The sequence below is a fragment of the Marmota flaviventris genome, chromosome 3 (assembly GCF_047511675.1).
Source record: "Marmota flaviventris isolate mMarFla1 chromosome 3, mMarFla1.hap1, whole genome shotgun sequence".
Taxonomy (NCBI): domain Eukaryota; kingdom Metazoa; phylum Chordata; class Mammalia; order Rodentia; family Sciuridae; genus Marmota; species Marmota flaviventris.
In genome coordinates this window covers 79,600,329-79,625,252 of record NC_092500.1, presented here as the reverse complement: position 1 = coordinate 79,625,252, position 24,924 = coordinate 79,600,329, and the positions used below count along the sequence as shown (strand labels likewise).

The 24,924-nt window shown below is 37.9% G+C and overlaps 1 protein-coding gene across 3 annotated transcripts in view; it reads right to left on the bottom strand.

Annotated features, from left to right (window-relative positions):
* Positions 1–3,290: 3,290 nt before the first annotated feature.
* Dennd5b (DENN domain containing 5B) overlaps positions 3,291–24,924 on the bottom strand; it is a 182,820-nt gene continuing 161,186 nt past the window's right edge. For all 3 annotated transcript variants that reach the window (XM_027934152.2, XM_071610002.1, XM_027934153.2), the window contains 7 exons: positions 24,569–24,714; positions 20,398–20,516; positions 18,172–18,359; positions 15,326–15,408; positions 14,977–15,103; positions 12,314–12,488; positions 3,291–9,549 (listed from right to left, as the gene is read on the bottom strand). In XM_027934152.2, the coding sequence (XP_027789953.1) occupies positions 9,366–9,549; positions 12,314–12,488; positions 14,977–15,103; positions 15,326–15,408; positions 18,172–18,359; positions 20,398–20,516; positions 24,569–24,714 (1,022 nt within the window). In that variant the 3' untranslated portion in view covers positions 3,291–9,365. The remainder of the gene's footprint in view (positions 9,550–12,313; positions 12,489–14,976; positions 15,104–15,325; positions 15,409–18,171; positions 18,360–20,397; positions 20,517–24,568; positions 24,715–24,924) is intronic.

Sequence of the window (24,924 nt, the reverse complement as noted above, 5' to 3'; positions counted from 1 at the left end):
TTGTGTCCGCCGAAAAAACTAGAAAATAAATATTGAAATTCTCTCTCTCTCTCTCTCTCTCTCTTTAAAAAAAAATAGTCAATCTTGGTAAATATTCTTTGTGTACCTTGAAGGAAATGTATGTTTTGCTATTGTTGGGTAGAGTATTCTATAAATATCAATTAGGTCAAGTAAGTTGATCATGTAGTTCAAATTTTCTGTCTTGACTGATTCTCTATTTGCTTTATCAGTTATGCAAATATTCAGAAATGGACATTTGAACTATTCTATAATTGAGGATCTAGGTTTTTTTTTTGTTTTTTTTTTTAATGGCAGGTACCAGGGACTGAATCCAGGGTTGCTTAACCACTGAACTCATATCCCCATTCCTTTTTGAGACATGGTCTTGCTAAGTTGCTTAGGGCTTGACTAATTTGCTGAGGCTGACCTCGAATTTGCAATCCTCTTGTTTCAGCTTCCCAAACTGCTGGGATTATAGGCATATGCCACCCTGCAAGGCTTGTCTATTCCTTATTGATTCTATTCAGGTTCACTCCAGCCCCCATGTATTCTGAAGCTTTGCTGTTTTTTTAAAAAAAAAAATAGAATATAAGTGAGAAATCCAGGAAAAGTTTTTTTTTTTTTTTTTTTTTTTGTTGTTGTTTGTTTTTTGGTGGTGGCTGGTCTTAAACTCCTGGGCTCAACTGATCCTCCTACCTCAGTCTCCAGGGTAGCTGGGGACTATAGATATATACCTCTAGGCCTGGCTTTGGGAAGGTTTGAGACATTTAAGAGTATAAGCTATAGGTAAGAAAATGATAGACCTCAGGATTACATTATATTGGAGGATAGGGAACATTTGGTCCACATGCCAGCTCTAATTTGAGTGACTTATTTTTAGACTTTGGAGCCCAGATTAATTCCTCCATCTAGGTTACAATATCTATTTTAATCAAAGTATAGTGTACACCAGGATAAAGAATTAGAAGAATCATATAAAATATTACGTTACAGGTCACTGTCAACATTTGTCTTTGACCTACAAAACGGTCTTTCCTTTATTTTTGTCGTGCTATTGAACTCAAGGCTTTGTTCATGCTAGGCAAGTGCATCATTGCTGAAGCATATCCCAGCTCTCTTCTTTCATTTATTTATTATTTTTAAGCACTGGGGATTAAACCCAAGGATGCTTTACCATTGAGCTACATCCCCAGCCATTTTCATTTTATTTTGGGCAGGATCTAAATTGCTGAGGCTGGACTGAAACTTGAGATCCTCCTGCCTCAGCCTCCCAAGTCAGTAAGATTATAGGCATGTGCCAGTGTGTGACACTGCTACCAGCTCTTAGACTCATTCTTGACCTTTGTTTCTTAGTTCCCCACAATCCCTCAGGAAATTCTATGGCTCTAGTTTCAAGATATACCCAAACTCAACACTTCACCATTTCCATTGCTATTATTGTGGTCTTATCCATTAGATGGCAAAATCCTCCTCACCTTAACTGCAATTAACTAATATTTTAAAGGGTAGTGATGAAAATTGTATATATCTGGACCAAGTTCAAAGAAACATGGTAGTGTCTGTAACCTAAACTACTGCCTCATAACTTTTTGGAGACATTTGTCTTAGCTTCTCATCTTCCCCTCCTGCAATTTTTTTTCTTCCTTGTTTCCTTCATAATTGTACAAAACTAATCCATTTTTGGCATTATCCATTTTATCACCTCTAAGGTCTAAAATCTACTCTTCATTATCTGCTTAGGAATGACAGAGCTAGACCCTGTTGTGAACATGTGTGTTTGCCAGCTGGTGTGAGGATGACCTTTGTCAGTAGACTGCACTGCAAAGGCACTTGGGGAGGAGCTTTTCTTCCTGATGCTGGTTTACTCCCCTCCACAGGCTCCTACAGCAGGCAGTTTCTAGCTCTAGTGATAGTCAACAGCCAGCCTCACCCAGTACCTTTTTTTTTTTTTTTTTTTTTTTGGTGCTGATGATTGAACTGGGTGGGGGGGCCCTCAGGCACAACAGCCATTGCTACATCTCCAGCCATTGCCCCACACCCTGCACTTTTACTGGGATAGCACCTCTCCTTGGACAGCTTCTCTGGAATCTCCTCCAGTGGTTTCCCAGAAAATTCTAGAGTATGTCACCACTCTTTGGATACTTCCTAGGTATTGAGGGCAAATTGTAATAAGTCTCTCCGATGCAACCTTTCAATAAACTCTGTTGTTCACTGAGCCATAGTTGTGACCTAATAAAATTTGGCTCAACCTGAAAGGGAAGACCTCTTCTAGATGGCTTTGCTTCAGCCCTTAGGTTTGTAGTTGTCCCCTATATATGCTATTTTTATGTTCTTTTTAATTACTTGATAGCAAATCCTCCATTATTTCAATTTGGTATTATTTGCAATAGTTAATCTTATATATCAACAAGATGCCCAGATATTTGGTAAAACATTATTCTAGATGTTATTGAGAAGTTTTTATTTTATTTATTTACTTTTGGGGGAGGTACTGGGGATTGAATCTAGCAGTGCTTTACCACTAAGCTACATCCTCAGACTTCTTTTTAAATTATGAGACAGGGTCTCACTAAACTGCTGGGGGCTTTGCTAAATTGCAGACTACCCAGTTAGAATAAGATATATTTCATGACTGTATAATTACCTCAAAATGACTTGTACTGTCATGTTTAACTAATAAAATAAAATAAAAATAAAAATCAATTAAAAAACAAATAAATAAATTGCAGAGGCTGGTCTTAAACTTTCTCCTCCTGCCTCATCTCCCAAATTGCTGGGATTATACACATGTACCATCATGGCCTGAAAGTTGGTTTTATCTGAATGACACAAACATTTAAACTGGTGGATTTGCCAGGCACAGTGGTATACAACGTGTAATCCCAGTAATTTGGGAGGCCGAAGAAGGAGGATTGCAAATTCAAAGCCAGCCTAGGCAATTTAAGTGAGTACCTGTCTCATTTAAATAAAAAGGGCTAGGGATGTAGGTTACTGGTAAAGCACTCCTGGGTTCAATCTCTAACACTGGGGGTTAGGGGGTGGGAAAGGTGGACTTGAAAGTTCAAGTAAAGCAGGTTACCCTCCACAATGTGGGTGCAATCAGTTGAAGGCTTAATATAATTCCCCCCAAGACTTGATTTTTCAGTTCAATTTTCCCTCCACCCATTCTAGATAAACAAGTGTCCAGCAGATTTTTTTTTTAAACTATGTAATGGTGATTGTTTATATTTTTGAAGTCTTTTGCCCTATGAAACATTTAGTAAGATTTTCCAATGATGAAGCAAAACAAATTATCAACCCCACAGTTTTATTTGTAAAGAACAAAGCATGAAAAGTCATATTTAAATGTACTTCAAAATCTGAAAAACCCATGTCAGTTTGCCTGATATGTTAAAGTGCTTAATATCACAATACTCTTTTTTAAGTGTTATATCATGTCCAGATGAGAAATAAAGAAATATCCAGTTCTGATACACTTTGTTAACAATACAAAGGGAAACAATATAATTTAAATACAGAAATGCTATTAAAAAAAAATATACAGGGTACATTTATACATGGTTCAAGTGTAACATGGGATTTTTTTTTTTTTTTGTTCCACTCCCTCATCTGATTGACAACAGAATCTCCTTAATATACTTCTCTACTGTCAACAAAAGTTGGTGTTTAGATGAAGACTGGGTCTAACACCTAAGTACATCCAGGTAACTGGACCAAGCATGATGTCCTCCTACATAACCTAAGGTATGTTGGACCCTAAGAGGAAAAATTTTATTTGGTGAACTTTTTTCACTCTGGTATTAATATCTCAATGTGATGCCTTTTTGAAGCCAATTTTTATGTCTTCCTTAAGGGGTAATTAGCTCTAATAAATTTGGGAGGGTAAAGTTCTCCTTGAACTCTTTCTTTATTAGTAAGATTGAATGTGGGGCCTTGTGCATGCTAGGCATGCACAGTACTGTACCACTGAGTTGCACCCCAGTCTTTCCTTGGACTCTCTCTCTCTCTCTCTCTTTTTTTTTTTTTTTTTTTTTGTGTGTGTGGTGCTGGGGATTGAACCCAGGGCCTTGTGCATGTGAGACAAGCACTCTACCAACCGAGCTATATTCCCAGCCCCCTCCTTTGAACTTTTGATCATACTGCAACAATGATCTTTTCAAAAAGCTTGTATTCATTTAATTCAACAGATTTATACTCCCATTTTAACAGAAATAAGGAACTCAGTAGCTTGTCATTCTTTCTGATTTATGTTAAATGGTAATGAATAAATTCATCTGTTACAGGAATTCAAAGGACACAGACAACTTGGAAATAGGATTCACTTCACAAAAATTGAGAACTCAAGACCCATTCTCAATCAATGAAGTTGTGTTAATACTGAAATGTAAGTAGCTAAGGTTCAGATTGTCCTCTCAACATTTGTGAAAAGGATAGACTAATATCTGTAAACCTCACAGAAAATACTCACAGTTCCCTAAATGAAAAATCTATTGGAAAAAAACCCCCATAATTCTTAATAGAAGATATTTCATTATGAAGAGCTATACTCCCAAAGCTAACAGATATTTCCCTGGGAATTTAAGGTCCTCAATTATTGCCTCATGTTTCAGAACACCTTAGGGTATCAATAATATACTACACATAAGTTGTCATATATAATCTTAACCTCTCTTTTTCACTTACACCTGCATACAAGGCTTTGTTGCCAAAAAAGGAAGTATGAGCAATTCAGTTTTTCCCCTACATCATTTATACAGTGTGACAGAACTTCATTAATATTATAAAAAAGAGGGGCTGGGGTTGTGGTTCAAGGGGTAGAGTGCTCACCTGGCATGTGTGAGGCACTGGGTTCAATCCTCAGCACCACATAGAAATAAAATAAAGGTACTGTGTCCACCTACAACTAAAAATAAATATTTTAAAAAATTATAAAAAAATAGAAAAAAAGAAAAAGAAAAAAGTCATGTTAATGTAAATAACAGTTACCAAAAAAAAGTGTGGGACATTTATAAGAAATTTTAGAGGGAGGGGCTGTGGTTATGGCTCAGTGGTAGAATACTTACCTAGCATGTGTGATAGGCACTGGGTTCAATCCATAGAACCACATAAATAAATAAAATAAAGGAATTGTGTCAATCTACAACTAAAAAGAATATTTAAAAAGTTTTTAGAGGGAAAGCTAAATCTTTGCAAATTTTAGCTCTCTTCTACCAAACTCACTCTTCCAGTGGGACATATGTGGAGGGCAATGGTTGGGAGGCTTTCATTCTTAGCAGCCTACTTTTCCCACCTAGAGCTCTTTTATACCACCTCATACTTGAGTGTCAGTCATTTTTCTTTTTCTGTATTGGGGATGGAACTCATGGCCACAAGCCTGCTGGGCAAGTGCTCTAATACTGAGCTACATTGCCAGCCAAGGCAATTTAAGTTTTAAATAATTTCTTCCAAAGCCACTGTTATTTGAAAATCTTAATTATGGCCCCAGGCATTTAATTTTATTTGGAGGGGGAAAAAGCAAATAGAAAATTTATTTTTATTTACTTTATAGTATGATTCTAAAGCAATATACTAATTTTAAAATTAACATAGCAAGGCTGGGGTTGGTTGTAGCTCAGTAATAGAGCACTTGCCTAGTACGGGTGAGGCACTGGATTTGATCCTCATCACCACATAAAAATAAGTATAAAATAGCCAGAGTTGTGGCGCACGCCTGTAACCTCAGTGGCTCGGGAGGCTGAGGCAGGAGGATCTTGAGTTCAAAGTCAGTCTCAGCAAAAAAGTGAGGTGCCAAGCAACTCAGTGAGACCCTGTCTCTAAATAAAATACAATATAGGGCTGTGGATGTGGCTCAGTGGTTGAGTGCCCCTGAGTTCAATCCCTGGCACTAAAAAAATAAAGGTATTATGTCCATCTACAACTAAAAATATTTTTAAAAAAGTTAACATAGCAGAAAGGATATCTCTAAATGGATATGATCAATCCAAAAGTCAGGGTGAATGAGTGCAGTGGCGTACACTTATAATCCCAGCAACTCTGGAGGCTGAGGCAAGAGGATCCCAAATTCAAAGCCAGCCTCAACAACTTAATTCAGCCCTAAACAATTTAGTGAGACCCTGCCTTAAAATAAAAAATAAAAAGGACTGAAAGGACTGGGGATATAGCTTGGTGGTAAAAAAAGTACCTCTGAGTTCAATCCCTCCTACAAAACAAACAAGCAAACAAAAAACAACTCAAGTATGAAAGGTCACACATTTATTCAGTGGATTCTGCTTACTGGTGTGCTCAAAACATTTTGGGATTAACTCAGAGACAGTTATAAGCCACCTGAGTTTTATTTCTTTATAATTGTACTAGATGACTCCATCAGCAGAATCATTCTTTTATTCATCAAACTTGGATTGCAGGGAATTTATGCTGTTTCTAATTATTAATTTATTCTGAAATATTTATTCTGAGAATATTTATTCCGAGAATATTCAAAAGAATGGGCTATGGGCCATTCAAGTAGATCACAAGTGGCCCAAGTGTGTACAGCAAAGGCTATGCCCCAGGGACAAGCACAGGTGCTCTGAGGTGACTACTGCGCCTAGCCAAGAGGATTTATGGTTTTTGAAATTGGTTCTTCCCCTACTCTTCTCTTGTTTTCTTTCTTTTTTTCCTTTGGTACTAGGGATTGAGCCCAGGTATACTCTACCACTGAGCTACATCCCCAGGCTTTATTTATTTTTTTATTTTTTGAGACAGGGATTTGGTACAGTCCACCCAGGCTGGACTCAAACTTGTCATCCCCCTGCCTCAGCTTCCTGAAAAGCTGAATTTTAGTAATTTTACTGTTATAGTCATACTACACAACAAAGTGGGATGAAACTTTACTCATAACTTGTGTGTGTGTGTGTATGTATGTATATATTTTGGTATTTCAGAAGCATGGTCTTATGGAAAAGGTAACAAGAATGAAACCCTGTGCTGGGCACAGTGGTGCACACCTATAATCCCAGCGGCTCAGGAGGCTGAGGCAGGAGGATCAAAAATTCAAAGCCAGCCTCAGCAAAAGGGAGGCGATAAGCAACTCAGTGAGACCCTGTCTCTAAATAAAATACAAAATAGAGCTGGGGATGTGGCTCAGTGGTTGAGTGCCCCTGAGTTCAATCCTGGTACCCACTTCCCAAAACAAGAATGAAACCCTGGATTGGGCCATCTATAATTTCTGATCACTATGGTAGAAGACAGGTGAAAGAGGTTATGAATGTCTTCAATAATAGAATTCCTATATCCCTAGGATAGCTACACCATTGTAGATACAGTTTAGTTTAAACCATTCTCTCTTCTACCCAGGTCAACCAGAACCACCTTCTTTTTAAAAATATTTTTTTACTTGGAGTTGAACACGATAGCTTTATTTTATTTTATTTATTTATTTTTATTTGGTGCTAAGGATTGAACCCAGGGTGTCGCATGTGCTATGTGAGCACTCTATCACTGAGCCACAACCCCAGCCCCAGAACCACCTTCTTAAGCCCTTTGCATAGGTTTCATGTGAAGCCTTCAACAACCCTTTTTTTAAGTATAAAGTCACATGACAAAAGGGCCTGTTTCTTAGCTGCATACAGTGTTTGATAAAGGGAGTGAGGCACTTGTTTCACTAATTTCTTCCTCCAGGAAATAAGGGAACAACACTGTTGGCTAGAGCCCAGGACCTTTAGGTTGCACAAGGATCCTAAGAAGCCATGGCTTGGCTTTGCAATCACAGTTGGGAATAAAACCTGGAGGTCTGCTGAGGCAAATTTCCTGTTAACAATGTTCCACTCTCTAATTAGAATTAGGCGACCTATCAGAAGATGAAGACTTAAGGTAACTACCTAACACTACATTTACTTAACTTCTTTATAAACAATCAAATTGTAAAGTTACTCACAAGTCTGGTCTTTCAAAACTGCTGCCTCTTGTTTCTTGTTTCATTTCCATTTTGTCAATCTGTGCTCCTCTGGGCCAGTTGTTTTACATTATTGCCCCTTCTTACAAAGGAACAGAAAGCTTGCCCTGAAACACCCAGAAAGGGTTCATTCTTTCTCTCCCGTTCTGTTATTTGCATTATCATGGTCAACAAATACTTTCACAAAAACATTCCAAGCCACTCAGTGCCCTCCTCCTTCTTAGACATTCCTTCCATTTCCTGAAGGGGGATGGGCATGCAGAGGGGGTGGCTGGAACCTAACAGACAGAGCTGGTTATCCTTAAGACGTAAAGGACCACTGCAGAGTTTACATGGACAAATTAAAGTGCAGAATCAAGTTGCTGTTTGTAGTACTTATAACTATGAGGCTAAACTCTGAAATTCATATCTTCCTAAAGTACCTCAAATAACAAGAATAAAAATGCCAAGAATGAAATTAGTCTAGGCTAATCTTTCCAAAGTGCAAAGAAGTTATAATCCCATAATTTTAACACACTTCTCAGGGCTTCCTGTGTTTCTTTCCAGTTCAGCCAAGCTCCCAGTGTCTGGTAGTTAAAATACTTGAATTAACTGGGGAGGGGTTGGTGGGGGGGCATGCGTATAATCCAAGGGACTCAGAAGGATGAGGCAGGAAGAATAAAAGTTTGAGGCTAGCCTCAGCAATTTAGTGAGAACTTTCAAAAAAATAAAAATAAAAAGGGTTGGGGACATGGCAGAGAGGTAATGTGCCCCTGGATACAATCCCCAGTATCAGGAAAAAGAAAATGCTTGAATTATATCTTTACCTTGTGCCAACTGATTTTTTTTTTTTCCCAAAAGGCTGGAAAAGTGACTCAATTTAAATGCATAAGCATAAAGTGGTTTATAACTTAAAAAATACAAGTGAGGATTATTCCACAGTAGGTAAAATGGCATACATTCACTATACAAAGGATCAACACAGGATGGATGGCTACCACATACAATGCATTCTGGGTTCCTTTGTGATACCTACAGGAGAAAAAAAAAAAGCCCAACAGGGTTGCACCATATTTACATGTTTACTGGCTTCTTCCTGACTAGCACCACTCTTCCCCCTAACCCCCAACATTTTTAAACTACTTATTTTAAATCACAGGAATTTTCAATCTAAGAAAAGTATCTTATTAGAGTAATATAATTTCTTAAAGAAGATAGCATATTTACACACATCTAACACATGAAAATACTCTATTTTATACTAAATTCCAGGTTCAAATGAACTACAATACAGCATTGCCTTGTCTGCAGAGTAAAGATCCTTCAAATTGGGACATACACTGGGTTGACCCCTGCGTGACTCACTACTGTCAGACAAGTCTAAGTCTGTCCCCATAGTTGGGAGAAGGTTCAGAATTCAGAGGTTTGGACTGAGAATTTCTGGACAGTTGGTTTACACATCCACTCCTTTGATGAGTGATCCTTCCAATACTATGGTGAAGTCCTGAATTGTTTGCAGAATTCGGATGAGGGAGTTGACGGTCATGCGATCTCGCAGAAGTGCACTCTCCTCATACATTCGAGTGATGGCAGGACACTCAGCTAACAATGGAATCCACTGAGGCAGCAGGTGATCTCTACAGACCCAAACAGAAATGATTTCTTAGTACCAAGAGAGAGCCTCACTGCACAACAATGGACATATTGGTGCTTTCATTTGGGAAGGTGTGGGGCTGAACAGTGCAATCTCTAGCCAAGCTCTGAGGTCAACAGAGAGGAAACCAAAACCAAGAAGGTGGAGGAGATTCACTGATAGAAAGGTTGTAATCAGAGTACAAAGTGAATAGGAAAATCCACTAGATTCTAAAAGTACATCAGAAAGTCTACACACATTAAAGAAATTCTCTGATTTTACCACCTTTTTTGGGGTACCAGGGATTAAATTTAGGGACACTTTACCACTGAGCCACAACCTCAGCCTTTTTGATATTTTTATTTTGAGAGAGGGTATTGTTAAATTGCTTAGGGTCTTGACAAGTTGCTAAGGCTGGCTTCGAACTTGTGATTCTCCTGCCTCAGCATCCAGAACCATTGGGATTACAGGTGTGTGCCACCTAGGCCACATGCGTGGGCCACCTTGGCTGGCATGCTTTTACCACTTTTTTTTTTTTTTTTGTGGTGCTGGGGATTGAACCCAGGGCCTTGTACATGCAAGACAAGCATTCTACCAACTGAACTATATTCCCAAACACCATTTACCACCTTTTTAAAAAGAGGTTGGGGGCCGGGCTGTTGGCAGATGCCTGTAATTCCAGCTATATGGGATACTGAGGCAAGAAATTAGTAAGTTCAAGTCTAGCCTGGGCAATTTAGCAAGATCCTGTCTCAAAATAAAAAAAAGGGCTGGGGATATATTTCAATGATAAAGCCCACCTGGGTTTAATCCCCAGTACCAAAATAATTTCCTATGTCTTTTTTTTTTTTTTTTTTAAACAAGGGTACTATTCTGTGGCAAAAGCCTCCTAGAATATACTGACAGTTTGGGAAGACAGACTATATTAAATAGTAGGGATTTTCTTTAAAAACAAAACAACAACAACAAACTTACCTCGGGAAGCAAAACTGAAGTAAAAAAATGTAAGTAGATTTTATAACCCCAAAGAGGGTTTGCATTGATCAAATAAATCATAACAGTACAAAGATAAAAATAGATAAAGATCATACTCAAGAAAAACTTTAAAGACAGCTGAAATTGGGCCGGTTTTATTAAGAAATACAGAACTTTCTTATGTTAACTGCTGTTTCATTATGACACTGTCTCATATCTTCCATTGTTTCCAATCATACCTGACACTGGCAATCTGTTAGAGTATCTTCACCCAGCACCCTCAACCTACCTTTCTATGACATGCGCGACCATAACTAGCCATTCTCAATCTCAAATTGGGGCTCTCAATGTTTGTGAGAAAACAAAAATTACACCAATAAGTTTAAAATATCCTCAGCCCTTTTTATTTATTTTTTTAAATTTTGAGACAGAGCCTCTCTAAGTTGCTAAGGATATTGATAAATTGCTGAGGCTAGCCAGGTACTTGCGATCCTCCTGCCTCTACTTCCGGAGTTGCTGAGATTACAGGCACACACCATGATGCCCACCCCCTATGTGTCATTTTCAAAAAACAAAGCTACCAGTAGGGCTGGGTGTGGAGCTCAGTGGTAGAACACGCATCTAGCACATGCAAGGCCAAGTTTAATTCTCATTAATGCAATAAAATAAAACAAAGGAGTAGGAAGCTGGTGTGGTGACTGACATTTGTAAGCCCATCAACTCAGGGGGCTGAGACTAGGACAGCAAGTTTGAGGACCACCTTGGTAACTTAGTGAGATTCTTTCTCAAAAATAAAAAATAAAAAAGGGCTAGGGATTGTAGGTCAGTAGTAGAGCACCCGTTGGTTCAATGCCCAGTATCACAAAGATGAATGAATAAATGAATGGGTGGAAATAGTCCTTTTTTTTTGGGTACCAGGGATTAAACTCAGGGGCACTGAATTACTGAGCCAAATCCCCAGCTCTATTTTGTATTTTATTAGAGAAAGGGTCTGACTGAGTTGCTTAATGCTAAATTGCTGAGACAGGCTTTGAACTTGCAATCCTCTTGCCTCTGCCTCCAGAGTCCCTGGGATTACAGGAATGCACCATCACACCTAGCTAGGGAATAGTCTTAAAGAGAAGATGAACCAGGCACAGTAGTACATGCCTGTAATCCCAGCAGCTCAAGAGGCTGAGGCAGGAGGATTTGGAGTTCAAAGTCAGCCTCTGCAACAGCGAGGCGGTAAGCAACTCAGCGAGACCATGTCTCTAAATAAAATACAAAATAGGGCTGGAAATGTGGCTTAGTGGTTAAGTACCCCTGAGCTCAATCCCGGTACCTCTCTCCTGCCCCAAAAGATGACATTTATATAACAAGGATCCCACAATATTATTATATTCATAGCAATATGGTGGTGTATCACATAAGGTCTACAGAATAAATACACATGTATGACTTATCTGTTATCTATTTACTTATCTTTGGAGCCAGTACAGAGAAAAAGTTGAGAATCTGGGCTGTAGCATGGGACTGGATGTGAATCCTGGCTTTCCTTTCTTGCTATGTGACTTTGGGAAAGTGTGCTAACTTATCTGTGTTTATTTCCTATTTTCTCACCTTCAGAATAGGGAGATCATGTGGTGGTAGTAGTGAAATAATAGGAGCATACCCAGAAAATTAGTTTCATAATAGAAATTGAAATGATAGAAACTCAACAGAGGGTTTGGGAGGGGTATGATCTGTTTTAACCCCTTCTGGACTCCTGTTCAACATGTAACAAACATAAGGAAAGTAAAAAACTGGTTTTATACCGTGTTCCAAGGCAAACTAAAATCTGGAATTTGCCATCCTTCCCAATGTTTCTGGGTGCAGTATTAATAGCATTTACATAGTGGCAGAATGTTTTACAGGATGATTTGTGGATAAGAACATCATCTTCATTGTCCAGAATCTGGTCTAGGGTTTCAAAATAGGTAACCGCTTTCTCTGTGGAAACAAAGCAGAATCACATTTCACAACAGAGTTAATACTTATCTATAGACTCATCATTTAATTTATTCTGGAAACACTAATAAGGCTTTGTATCATAGCCAGTCCCAAAGCCAAAATCATTACCTTATCATTGGTTTCAATATAAATTTCAGAAGTTCACATTTCATGGTAGAACAATATATTCCCAGAAATTTTTTTTTTTTCCATATTGGCTAAACCATTTTTTTTATTCCTACCAGCAATGTATAATAATTCTAATTTCCCAGAAATTTATTTTCTAATCAAAACTGTAATTTATTTTCTAAAAGCTTAGAAAGTTTACTTTAATAAAAATATCTCCATGAAAAGAAATTGGCAAAACAGAAAAATAGAATCTTGTAAGACTGGAAGCTTTCAGTAGTCTATGATAGAACAATCATTAAGATGGTGCCTTCTAGGGTTGGGGCTGTAGCTCAGTGGTTGAATGCTTGCCTTGCACGTGTAGGCACTGGGTTCAATCCCCAGCACCTTAAAAATAAACAAAAAAAATAAAAAATAAAAAAAATAAAGGCATGCTGATGCTGTCCATCTACCAAAAAAAAAAAAAAAAAAAAAAAAAAAAGAAAGAAAAAAAGAAAAAGATGGTGCTTTTTGTTCTGGAATGGCTGCTTAACACTTTGCACAAGATCCTTGAAATAGACCCGACTGAGTAAACCTGAGGAAGACAGTTGTTGATATACACATCGGAGTCAGGACCAGAAAGAAAAAAAGTAAAAATCACTCTTGGGCTTAGTTCTGTAATTTTCCTTTCTTTAAAGGCCTGAAAATTCTGAGTTAGGTGAAATCAGTCACTGCTTTATCTAGGCCTTATTTATAAAACACAAAATGATTAACTGCTCCTTTAAAGAAACTGGGAATTCTAGAGGAACTGCATACCAAAAGAAAGATCACAAATGTTAGCAGGCTAGAGCAGCACATTCCAACAGAACTTTCTTTCTTTTTTTTTTTTTTTGTGTGTGTGAGAATTCTTTTATTTATTATTTTTAAAAAAATTTTTAATGTTGGTTGTTCAAAACATTACATAGTTCTTGACATATCATATTTCACACTTTGATTCAAGTGGGTCCAACAGAACTTTCTGTAAGAATAGAAATGTTCTATATCTACAAGGCCCAATTTGGTTGCCACTAAACATGTGTGGCTACCAAGTATTTGGAATATGGTCAGTAAAACTAAAAAAGCAAATTTTAAATTTAATTTAAATTAAATCAATCTAAGTTTAAATATCCATGTATGGCTACTGGCTTATCATATTGGACAGCTCAGAACTAGAGAACTCCTTTTTTTTTTTTAGTTGTTGATGGACTTTATTTTATTTATTTATATGTGGTGGTGAGAATTGAACCCAATGCCTCACACATGCAGGCAAGTGCTCCACCACTGAGCCACAACTCCAGCCCTAGAAAAGTCCTTAAAAAAAAAAAAAATTAGCTGGATGTGGTAGTGCACACCAGTAATCCCAGCTATTTGGGAGGCTGGGGCAGGAGGGCTACAGATTTAAGTTCAGCCTGGGCAATTTAGTGAGACCATGTCTCACAAAAAAAAAAAAAAAAAAGTCTGGGGATGTGGTTCAGTATGTGCCTAGACTGTTTGAGGCCCTGATTCAATCCCCAGTGTCAGAAAAAAAGGAAAAGAAAAAGACATACATTGGTGTGTGTTTATAAATTATATGATGTCACTCTTCATCTTAAAGTCTTCCAATGGCTTTCAGAATGAAGGCCAAGGTTTTCCCAATGACTTAGAAGGTAAATACCCCACTTCCTTCACAAATTTCCTACTCTCTCTCTGGTCTTCTTGTAGTTCCATGAAAAGGCCACACTTCCAAGTAGGAGCCTCTGTACTGGCAGTTATTTCCACCAGATATTCATATGGCTCAGTTTGTCACCTTCTTGAAGTCCGAGCCCAAAAGTCACTTTCTTTGACCCAGCTCAATTTTTCCCAAATGAAAGATCAACTTCTGTATACCATATGAATTATGTATTTCCTAAAGATTTTATATATTCTCTGTTCTCTCATCCCCATCAGAAACATAAAAATTTGTCAACTTTAGGAATTTCTGTTGTGTTTACTGACATATCTCTCGAGCATCTAGAGCAGTGTTTGTATTATTGTATGTACTATAAATGTTTGTTGAATGATGAAAAACAAAGACAGTGCTTATTTAATATTTTTTAGTTGTAGTTGGACACAATATCTTTATTTATTTTTATGAGGTGCTAAGGATTGAACCCAGGGCCTCACATGTGCTAGGCCAGCACTCTACCGCTGAGCCACAATCCCAGCAATCAGTAGTATTTTGATGGATTTAAAACTTTCAAGTTCTCTTTATTTATTTTTAAAAATAGACTCCTTTATTACTAAACTTTATTCAAATTCTTGGATCTCTGAATTTTCTAAGAAACATTTCAATTGCATTATAATAACATATATCTGCTTAATTTACCTACGAAATCCCAGATGAAGACATTCTTGTGAAAGATTCGGGCGGATTTGAACCCATGGTGGAAGACTTGTTCAAGTGCTGCAACCAGGCCATTTTCTCCACAAAGCAAAACCGTGAGGCTTCCTCTCTATGAAGCATAACACACAGTGTTAAAAGAAAAACTGTTGCCTCTATGCTTAGAAAACCACTAAAGAAACAAGGAAATGCTGAGGGTGGCTATAGGAAGCATGTTTTTGTAGCTATTAAAAAGCTTACAAGTGAAAATTAAGGTACCACATATTGCTTTATGTATCACATATAAAAATGGCTTTAAAACTCCCACTATATGAGGTTATATAGCCCATAATACCTCTTTTTCAGGTTTATGAAAATGTTTCACAATATTGTTCACAGCTTCTCCAATTCCTTCTTGGATCTGTCCAGCATTGGGTTCTGTAAAATAGTGAAGAGGGGTTGCATACTCATGCAGGAAAAATAAATCCAAGTACCATGTGATATCAACCATGTCCATCTCTGCAGGAAACACTTCACAAGACCAGGCTGACTCTGCCAGGGACTCCATGAAACTTACCTCTGAACAGTCTACCCAAGTGGGAGGTATCTTGGCACAATGAAAAAGAACTCAAGAAATCGATCCCTAAAGCAAACCCCAGCTTTACCCTGCAATTTATAACCCAAGCCAAGTGTCTAACTTTCTGTGAGTTTGACTCTTTCAACTAAAAAATAGAAATATATACACCTTACTGGAAAAACTAACAAGATATTAGGTGTAAACTACCTAACATGATGCCTGCTACCCAGTGCTAATAATAAGTCTCCAGATCTGAGGAGTAAGATGTGGATGGACCCTATCATCAAGCCTCATATACTCCCTTATTCTACTTACTTCTAAGCCCCTGAATGGACCCAGGCTAAGGCTTCTGAGGCTTGGAATGGCTAACCTGGAGTGAAGTTTACCAGTTGTGTTAAAGTAAGTGGAAATCCTAGGTTCCCTGTGGCACCCCAAATGGAAGCTCAGGACTCTTCCCCTTCCTGGCTACTAAGTTTGTGTCTACTTCATTTTCCAAGCCAGCAGATGCTCATCTAGGCCGAGAGAGGGAGAAGGGGGTGATGGTGAAGGGAGGGAAGGAGGAGGAAGAGAAAAGAGCTTGTGTGGTTGATGAGCTGTCTAAATGGAACTTTAACTGTCATTATCCACTGTACTAAGAATGATTAAAAGAAAAGTAAAGTGTAACAGATTTCATCAAGCATCAGAAATAGGTAACAGGAGAAAAATGATTAAGTATTAGATCTAATTTATTTACTTCACTATAAGGGAAAACACTGTGTACTGTATTGTTTAAGAGTCTTAGTTCATACTGCTGGAGGATTTTAAAAAAATATTTCTTTAATTGTAGATGGACACAATACCTTTATTTTATTTATTTTTATGTGGTGCCAGGGATGAATCCAGTGTCTCACACATGCTAGGCAAGTGCTCTACCACTGAGTCACAACCCCGGCACCAGGATTTTTTTTTTTTTTTAAAACATAAAAACAGCCCAGTCCTTTAGGTAAAATTCAAGAAGGTTCTTCCTAAACTGGTAAGTTTTTACCAGTGCATAAAAATTGTTGAACTGGGCTGGGATTGTGGCTCAGTGGCAGAGTGCTTACCTCACACCTATGAGGCACTGGGTTCGATCCTCAGCACCATGTAAAAATAAATAAGTAAAATAAAGGTACTGTGTCCATCAAAACTAAAAAAAAAAAAAAAAAAAAAAAAAAAAATTGTTGAACTGGCAATGTCTTATGATTGAAGACTGGTACTGTGATCTCTCCAGCTACTAGTAGTTTTTCTAACCAGCATTTTTTTTTCCCTCCCCACTTTTACCTTTCTCTGAATATTTTCTTTTAAATATTGTCTTATTCATTCTAAAACAGCCTTACACTAATCAGTAGTATTTTTTAAAAAATATTTTTTAGTTGTAGTTGGACACAATATCTTTATTTATTTTTATGAGGTGCTAAGGATTGAACCCAGGGCCTCACATGTGCTAGGCCAGCACTCTACCGCTGAGCCACAATCCCAGCAATCAGTAGTATTTTGATGGATTTAAAACTTTCAAGTTCTCTGAATATCACCTTGCATATCTTGTGAAAAAAATACCCTGCTATCCATCCATCTCTGAGTCTTGAATTATTTAAAAATCTGGGCTTATTGAACAAGTAAAGAAAATATGAGTGAAATTGAGAAATAATGGTAGGTGTGGTAGTTTACACCTGTAATCCCAGAATTTGGGAGGTTGAGGTAGAAGAAAAATCACAAGTTCCAGGGTAGCCTAAGCAACTTAGCAAGACCCTATCTCAAAATGAAAAATAAAAAGGGCTGGAGACCTAGCTCAGTGGTAGAGCAGCCCTGGGTTCAATACCCAGTACCAACAAAACCAAACAAAACAGTCAAACTATGAAACTGGCCTAATTCAGAATTGCAATAAATTTGGATGGAAGTGAAATCTAGTTTTTATACATATATTTTATGGGGGATAGGGTACAGTGCTGGGCAATGTTGGGGATCAAACCGAGGGCCTTATGAATGCTAGGCAAGCATTCTACCATTGTGTTACTTTCCTAGCTCTGAAATCTACTTTTGAATTAAATTAAATAAGTCAATTATTTTTTGGAGTTGGGGATTAAATCCAGGGTCTTGTACTCGCGAAGTACATGCTCTACCACTGAGCTACACCCTTAATTCCTCTTCTCCTTTTTAAAGTCCCTTCTCCCAAATTAATTTTCCTCTTTCCTACTCTCTTTGCCATAATTCATTAATGCAATCTTTTTTTAAAAATATTTTTTTAGTTGTAAGTGGACACAATACCTTTATTTTATTTGTTCATTTTTTATGTGGTGCTGGGGATTGAACTCAGTGCCTCATGCATGCTAGGCAAGCTCTCTATAACTTAGCCACAACCCCAGCACCCCCCACTTTTTTTTTTTTTTTTTTTTTGGTGAAATCACCACATGAAGCCTGCAACATGTAAAGCACACTAGGAAAAAAAAAGGTTGAGTGCTCCTGAGCAATTTAGCGAGGCCCCAAGCAACTTAGTGAGACCCTGTCTCTAAATAAAATATAAAAAAGGGCTGGGGATGGGGCTCAGGAGTTAAGAGCTCCTGGTTTCAATCCTGGTACCAAACAAACAAACAAATCAAACTACTTACTGGCAGTTTTTCCTGTTAGGGAAGTGATGCTCAGTCTCCTAGCTGTGGTGGGTGATTTCTGCTGGGGTGGAGTCCGACACTGTTTTACCAGGTCCTCATCTGATGCTGATGTCATCAATTCTCCAATAAGAATTCTCTCCAGGCTCCCATCATCAATGCCTTTCCCTAGCCACCGCCCACATGGGAATCTGAGAGGGGAGAAAAAAATTTCTCAATCATTAATTTTTAAAAACTGTTTTAATTAGAGTTTAGGAATGGTACCATGGATTAAGCTCATCATTTTAATGTCTCTGGGGTGAACTGGGGATGGACCTAATTGGTAGACCACTTGCCTAGAATGCGTTGAGGCCCTGGGTTTAATCCCCAGCATCACAAAAACAAAAAAGCCTGTGGGTTGCCTTTATTTATGAAAATTTCAAAAATATAGTAAAGTGGAAAATGGTATATTAGACATCCATATTTCTTATCACAGACGTAATATTTTGCCATTTGCTTCATTTTTCTAGTTAAGTATTGTATTTTTCATTTTTTTGTAATCCCAGGCTCTGAATCCAGGGCTTTGGGCATGTTAGGCAAGCACACTACTACTGAGCCACACCCCCCCTTACTGTTAAGTATTTTTTTAAAAAAAATATTTTAATTTGTTATATATGACAGCAGAATGCATTTCAATTCGTAGTACACAGATATAGCACAATTTTTCATATCTCTAGTTGTACACAACGTAGAGTCATACCATTCGTGTCTTCATACATGTACTTGAGGTAATGATATCCATCTCATTCCACTGCCTTTCCTACCCTCTCTTCCTCTCCCACCCCGCTGCCCTATCTAGAGTTCATCTATTCCTTCCATGCTCCGCTCACATCCCCCTTATGAATCAGCATCCTCATGTCAGAGAAAAGATTCGGGCATTTGGTTTTTTGGGATTGGCTAACTTCACTTAACATTATATTCTCCAACTCCATCAATTTACCTGCAAATGCCATAGTTTTATTCTTTTTTTGTGGGGTGGGTACCAGGGATTGAACTCAGGGGCACTCAACCACTGAGCTACACCCCAGCCCAATTTTGTATTTTATTAGATACAAGGTCTCACTGAGTTGCTTAGCACCTTATAGTTGCTGAGGCTGGCTTTGAATTCATGATCCTCCTGTCTCAGTCTCCCAAGTTGCTGAGATTACAGGTGTGAGCCACCACGCCTGGCTGTTTTTATTCTCTATTAATGCTGAATAATATTCCATTGTGTCTATACCACATTTTCTTTATCCATTCATCAACTGAAGGGAATCTAGCCGCTGGGATTACAGGCATGCGTCACTGGGCCCAGCTTTATTTTTTGTTTTGAGACAGGGTCTCACTAAGTTATTTAAGGCCTCACTAAGCTGCTGAGGCTGGCCTAGAACCTGGGATCCTCCTGCTTTAGCCTCTAGAGTTGCTGGGATTACAGGCATGCTCCATTATGCCAGGTGGAAAGAATATTTTCAAACTAAAAATGAATGTGGGAGTTAAATCACAAGAGAAAAAAGGAGAATGTTTACTCTTAAGATTCTGTAATTGGTAGAATTTAAGAGATGATTTTCTCTTATCAAAATTATTATTTTTTCAAAAATTTTTTTAGTTGTAGATGGACACAATACCTTTATTTTGTTTATTTATTTTTATGTGGTGCTGAGGACTGAACCCAGTGGTTCACATGTGCAAGGCAAGCACTCTATACCACTGAGCCACAACCCAAGCCCCCTTATCAAAATTATTTAAAAAATTCCTTTTTTCCTTCTTCTTCTTTTTTTTTTAGTTATGCCAATTTTTCCAAAACTTGTGGACTATTAAAGAATAATTTTATATTACATAAAAAAAAACCAAAAAATTGAATTATAATGCAGAAGGCAGGGGAAAAACTTTAGAAAGAAAACTATTTCAAACCTTATCTTTTTTTTTTTTTTAAATATTTATTTTTTAGTCTTTGGTGGACACAACATCTTGTTTGTATGTGGTGCTGAGGATCGAACCCGGGCCGCATGCCCGGGCGAGCGCCCTACCCCTTGAGCCACATCCCCAGCCCTCAAACCTTATCTAAAGAGCTTTGGCTGTGAATGTAGCTCAATGGTGAAGTGCACGTCTGGCATGTATGAGGCTCAGGGTTCAATCGCTAGCATTGCATAAATAAATAAATAAATAAGTCTCAAAGCAAAGAATTTTGAGTTTTTAAGGCCATTTACTTACCTATATGTATGTCCTGTAATTTCATTTCTGACCATGACACAATCCACTAGCCATTTGGCTAATAGTCCTGAGTTATCGTGACCAATTTGAACAGTGGTGAGCTTCCCCAAGTTCTGGCACTGTAGGGACAGAACCATAGGTTATTTAGGAATTGATTCCATCTCATTCTCTCTCACCTTTAACAGTGGCACTTTGGTTTTATCTAAAAATTGCAGAGACTTACCCTGTTCAATGTGCTAAGCTACACACTAAACAAGAATATCCATAAAGTATTCCTTGCTCTCAGAGCCCTTGTACAATGAAATAGGAGACATAGACACTGACAATCAAATGAGGTGGACTGTACAAGGTGCTAGACTAAAAATGTAAACAAGCACTAAAAGAATTCTGGGGAAGAAAGAGTTACTTCCATTTGTGCAATCCAGAAATATCATTGAGACAGTGATTTGAAGGATGAGAAAATTTTAAGAAATGGGAAAATGGTGCTATTTAAATTGACTTACAGAGAGCTTAGCAAATCAACTAGATTTTAAAAATCTCTGACACTGTTATTTTTCTTTACTTTGGGGGGATGGGCCTCATTATTGCCTAATATGGCCTTAATTTACAATCTTCCTGCTTTGGCTTCCCAAGAAGCTGGGATTATAGGAGTGAGCCACCTTGACTACTGATATGTCTTATATTCATTTATTTAGCACTGTGGATAAAATCCAGGGGTATTCTACCATTGAGTTACATTCCCAGCCCTTTTGATTATTTGAGACAGAATTTTTGATCCTTCTGCCTCCACTTCTTAACTCGCTGGGATTATAGGTATGTTATACCATACTTGGTTATTTTCCTCTTTTTTTTTTTGGCACATGGGATTGAACCTAAGGGTGCTTACCCATTGAGTCACATCCCCAGCCTTTTTTATTTTGAGACAGGGTCTTGCTAAGTTGCTTAGAGCCTCACTAAATTGCTGAGGCTGGCCTTGAACTTGTGATCTTCCTGTCTCAGCCTCCCGAACTGCTGGGATTACAGGTGTGAGCCACCATGCCCAGCAATTTTCCTATTTTTAATCAGAAGCTGAGGATATAGGTTATTGGTAGTGTACTAACCTAGCATGAGTAAGGCCTTGGTTTTGACTTCCAATACCACAAACAAAATATAAAAATCCAAGGCAGAACTGACCCCAAACCTCATCTACCAGAATTTTTTCAAGCTATTTATTAAAAAATAATAACAATAATAAGGCATACGGCAGTGCTCCCTTATTCTCAAGAGATACGTTCTAAAACTCTCAACGGGCATCTGAAACTGCCATAGTACCAAACCTTATATCTCTACTAAGTTTTTGCCTATCTGCTCTGCAAAGTTGCCACAAAGTACCAGAGTTAATCTGTCCTTCAACGTTCCTGCCCTGGTGTCTTCTTTGTACCACTATTCTTATATCACTAGTATGAGAGTGGTGGGGGTATTATTAAGTAAGGGTTACATGAACGTAAGCAACTGTAATACCTCAATAGCTGATCTGATAACTTGAATGTCTACTAAGTGACTAATATGTGGGTGGCATGGATATACTGGACAATGGAATGATTTACATCCTAGGCAGGACAGCACAAGATTCCATCGTGCTACTCAGAATGGTGTACAATTTTCAACTTATTTATAGGGTAGGGGTGTAGTTCAGTGGTAGAACACTAGCCTAGCATATGTAATGCCCTTGGTTTGAAACCTAGCACAGAAAAAACAAAAAACCTAACTAAAAAATACCCAAGCAAACAAAATTAGCTTATGAATTATTTATCTCTGGAATTTTCTGTTTAATATTTTTGGACTGATTGACTGCAGGTAACTGAAACAATAGAAAGTGAAACTATAAAAAAAAGCGGGGGGGAAACTACTGCAGTTATCAACATCCTTACTGACCCTTTGTGACAAGCATAAAATAAAGCAATGACAATAGCAATTGTAAACATAAAAGCTAATTAAGTTCTGACTTTTTTATTTTTATTTTTTAGCACTACTGGGGATTGAACCCAGAAGCACTTTATCACTGGGCTACATCCTCAGCCTTCTTTAAAATTTTTTATTTTGAGACAGGTCTCACTAAGTTGCTAAGGCTGGCCCCCCAATTGTGATCCTTCTGTCTTAGCCTCCTGAGTTATTGGGATTATGCCACTGCACCTGGCATAAATTCAGACTTTAAATATCTGATAAGAAAAGCATCATAGACCCTACATGTGTCAGATAGAAACATCAGAATTATGAGTTTTAAAAGCATTTCTTTGTATCTCAGTGAGAAGGGGTCATAGTGAGTCAGCTGAGGGAGGATGGTACCTTGAATTACTCATGCAGCAGAGACGGAAAAGAGTGGATTGATACAGTGAAAGTGTTTGGAAATAGCAAGATGGGACTTACAGTGTAGCTTATGTCCCATAATTGGTAGATGAAGAAAAGCCAAGGGTTTTAACCTTTTATATACAAATGCCTGTGAGTCCACTACATATATAAGGCCAAAATGAGATCTTGGGTGAGTACTGCGATTCTGAGTGGATACTGCTATTCTTAGACCCCAAAGGACACGAGAACAGGACTTGCAGATAGTACCACTTCTCTCTCTCTCTCTTTATTATTGGTTGTTCAAAACATTACAAAGCTCTTGACATATCATATTTCATACATTTGATTCAAGTGGATTATGAACTCCCATTTTTACCCCGTATACAGATTGCAGTATCACATCGGTTACACATCCACGTTTTTACATATTGCCATACTAGTGACTGTTGTATTCTGCTACCTTTCCTATCCTCTACTATCTCCCCTCCCCTCCCATCTACTGTAATTCATTTCTCTCCCTTGTTTTGTTTTGTTTATTTTTTCCTTTCCCCTCACATCCTCTTATATGTAATTTTGTATAACAATGAGGGTCTCCTTCCATTTCCATGCAATTTCCCTTCTCTCTCCCTTTCCCTCCACCTCTCGTCCCTGTTTAATGTTAATCTTTTTCTCATGCTCTTCATCTCTGCTCTGTTCTTGGTTGCTCTCCTTATATCAAAGAAGACATTAGGCATTTGTTTTTTAGGGATTGGCTAGCTTCACTTAGCATAATCTGCTCTAATGCCATCCATTTCCCTGCAAATGCCATGATTTTGTCATTTTTTATTGCTGAGTAATACTCCATTGTGTATAAATGCCACATTTTTTTAATCCATTCATCTATTGAAGGGCATCTAGGTTGGTTCCACAGTCTAGCTATTGTGAACTGTGCTGCTATGAACATAGCAGTATCCCTATAGTACGCTCTTTTAAGGTCTTCAGGGAATAGTCCGAGAAGGGCAATAGCTGGGTCAAATGGTGGTTCCATTCCCAGCTTTCCCAGGAATCACCATACTGCTTTCCAAATTGGCCGCACCAATTTGCAGTCCCACCAGCAATGTACAAGTGTACCCTTTTCCCCACAGTACCACTTCTCTCTTGAAATATGAACAGTTATCTATCTTCTTCCTACATGCTAAGTTCAACTTCCATGTTGGGAAATACTTCACTAGGTGAGATCTGAAAACTATTATGCAACAAGGCATTTTGATAAAATCGATCTATAAATGCCATTATGTGATTTAAAATCCATAAGCATGGATGTCAGCTCTCTGGTCCTTTTGCCAAAACATGGTTAAGTTGTGGCAGGGAGGACACCGTTTATTCCAATGTTCTCTTCTTGCCACATTCTGTGTTAGGTACTAAGAATCATAAAATAGCAGAAAAAAAGAGCTTAACAATGAAAATAACAATAATGAAAATACAGAACAGATTAGTGTAAGATACTTTATTTTTTTTTTATTATTTTTTTTAAAGAGAGAGAGAGAGAGAGAGAGAGAGAATTTTTTTAATATTTATTTTTTAGTTTTCGGCGGACACAACATCTTTGTATGTGGTGCTGAGGATCGAACCCAGGCCGCACGCATGCCCAGGCGAGCGTGCTACCACTTGAGCCACATCCCCAGCCCCTATGTGTAAGATACTTTAGACAAGAATAAGCATATGATCACAAAAATGATCCAGTATGCTCACACATTCCTTTATTTTACAGATTCATAGAAAACTGATAAAAAGCAAACTAGAATCCTTCTGTAGAACTAAATATGACACTTTTTTTTGCTAAGAAAGGTATCTTGGACCCTACCTCAAAAGTCATCTCAAGGAGGTTTTTGGGAATCTGCATTATTCCTGTGTCTCCCAGCTCTCCTGATACACAGATCCAGGGGTTTGATGTGATGATTGCATTGCTCAGCTTTTTGATTGGGATGATCACTGACCTGTACGGAATCACTAAAATAAAAAAGGGAAAATTAATAAAGAATTACAATAAAGAAGCTCTTTTAACAAAACAAATATATAAGAACTGCTAATTTTCATAGATACTTTGCTTTTATGATCTTTTAATATGTACTTACACAAAAAGATGAGATCACAACTTCTAATCTAGAATGAAAAGATTCAGGTTATGAAGACCCTATACTTTTGCTGGTGGTTTCTATG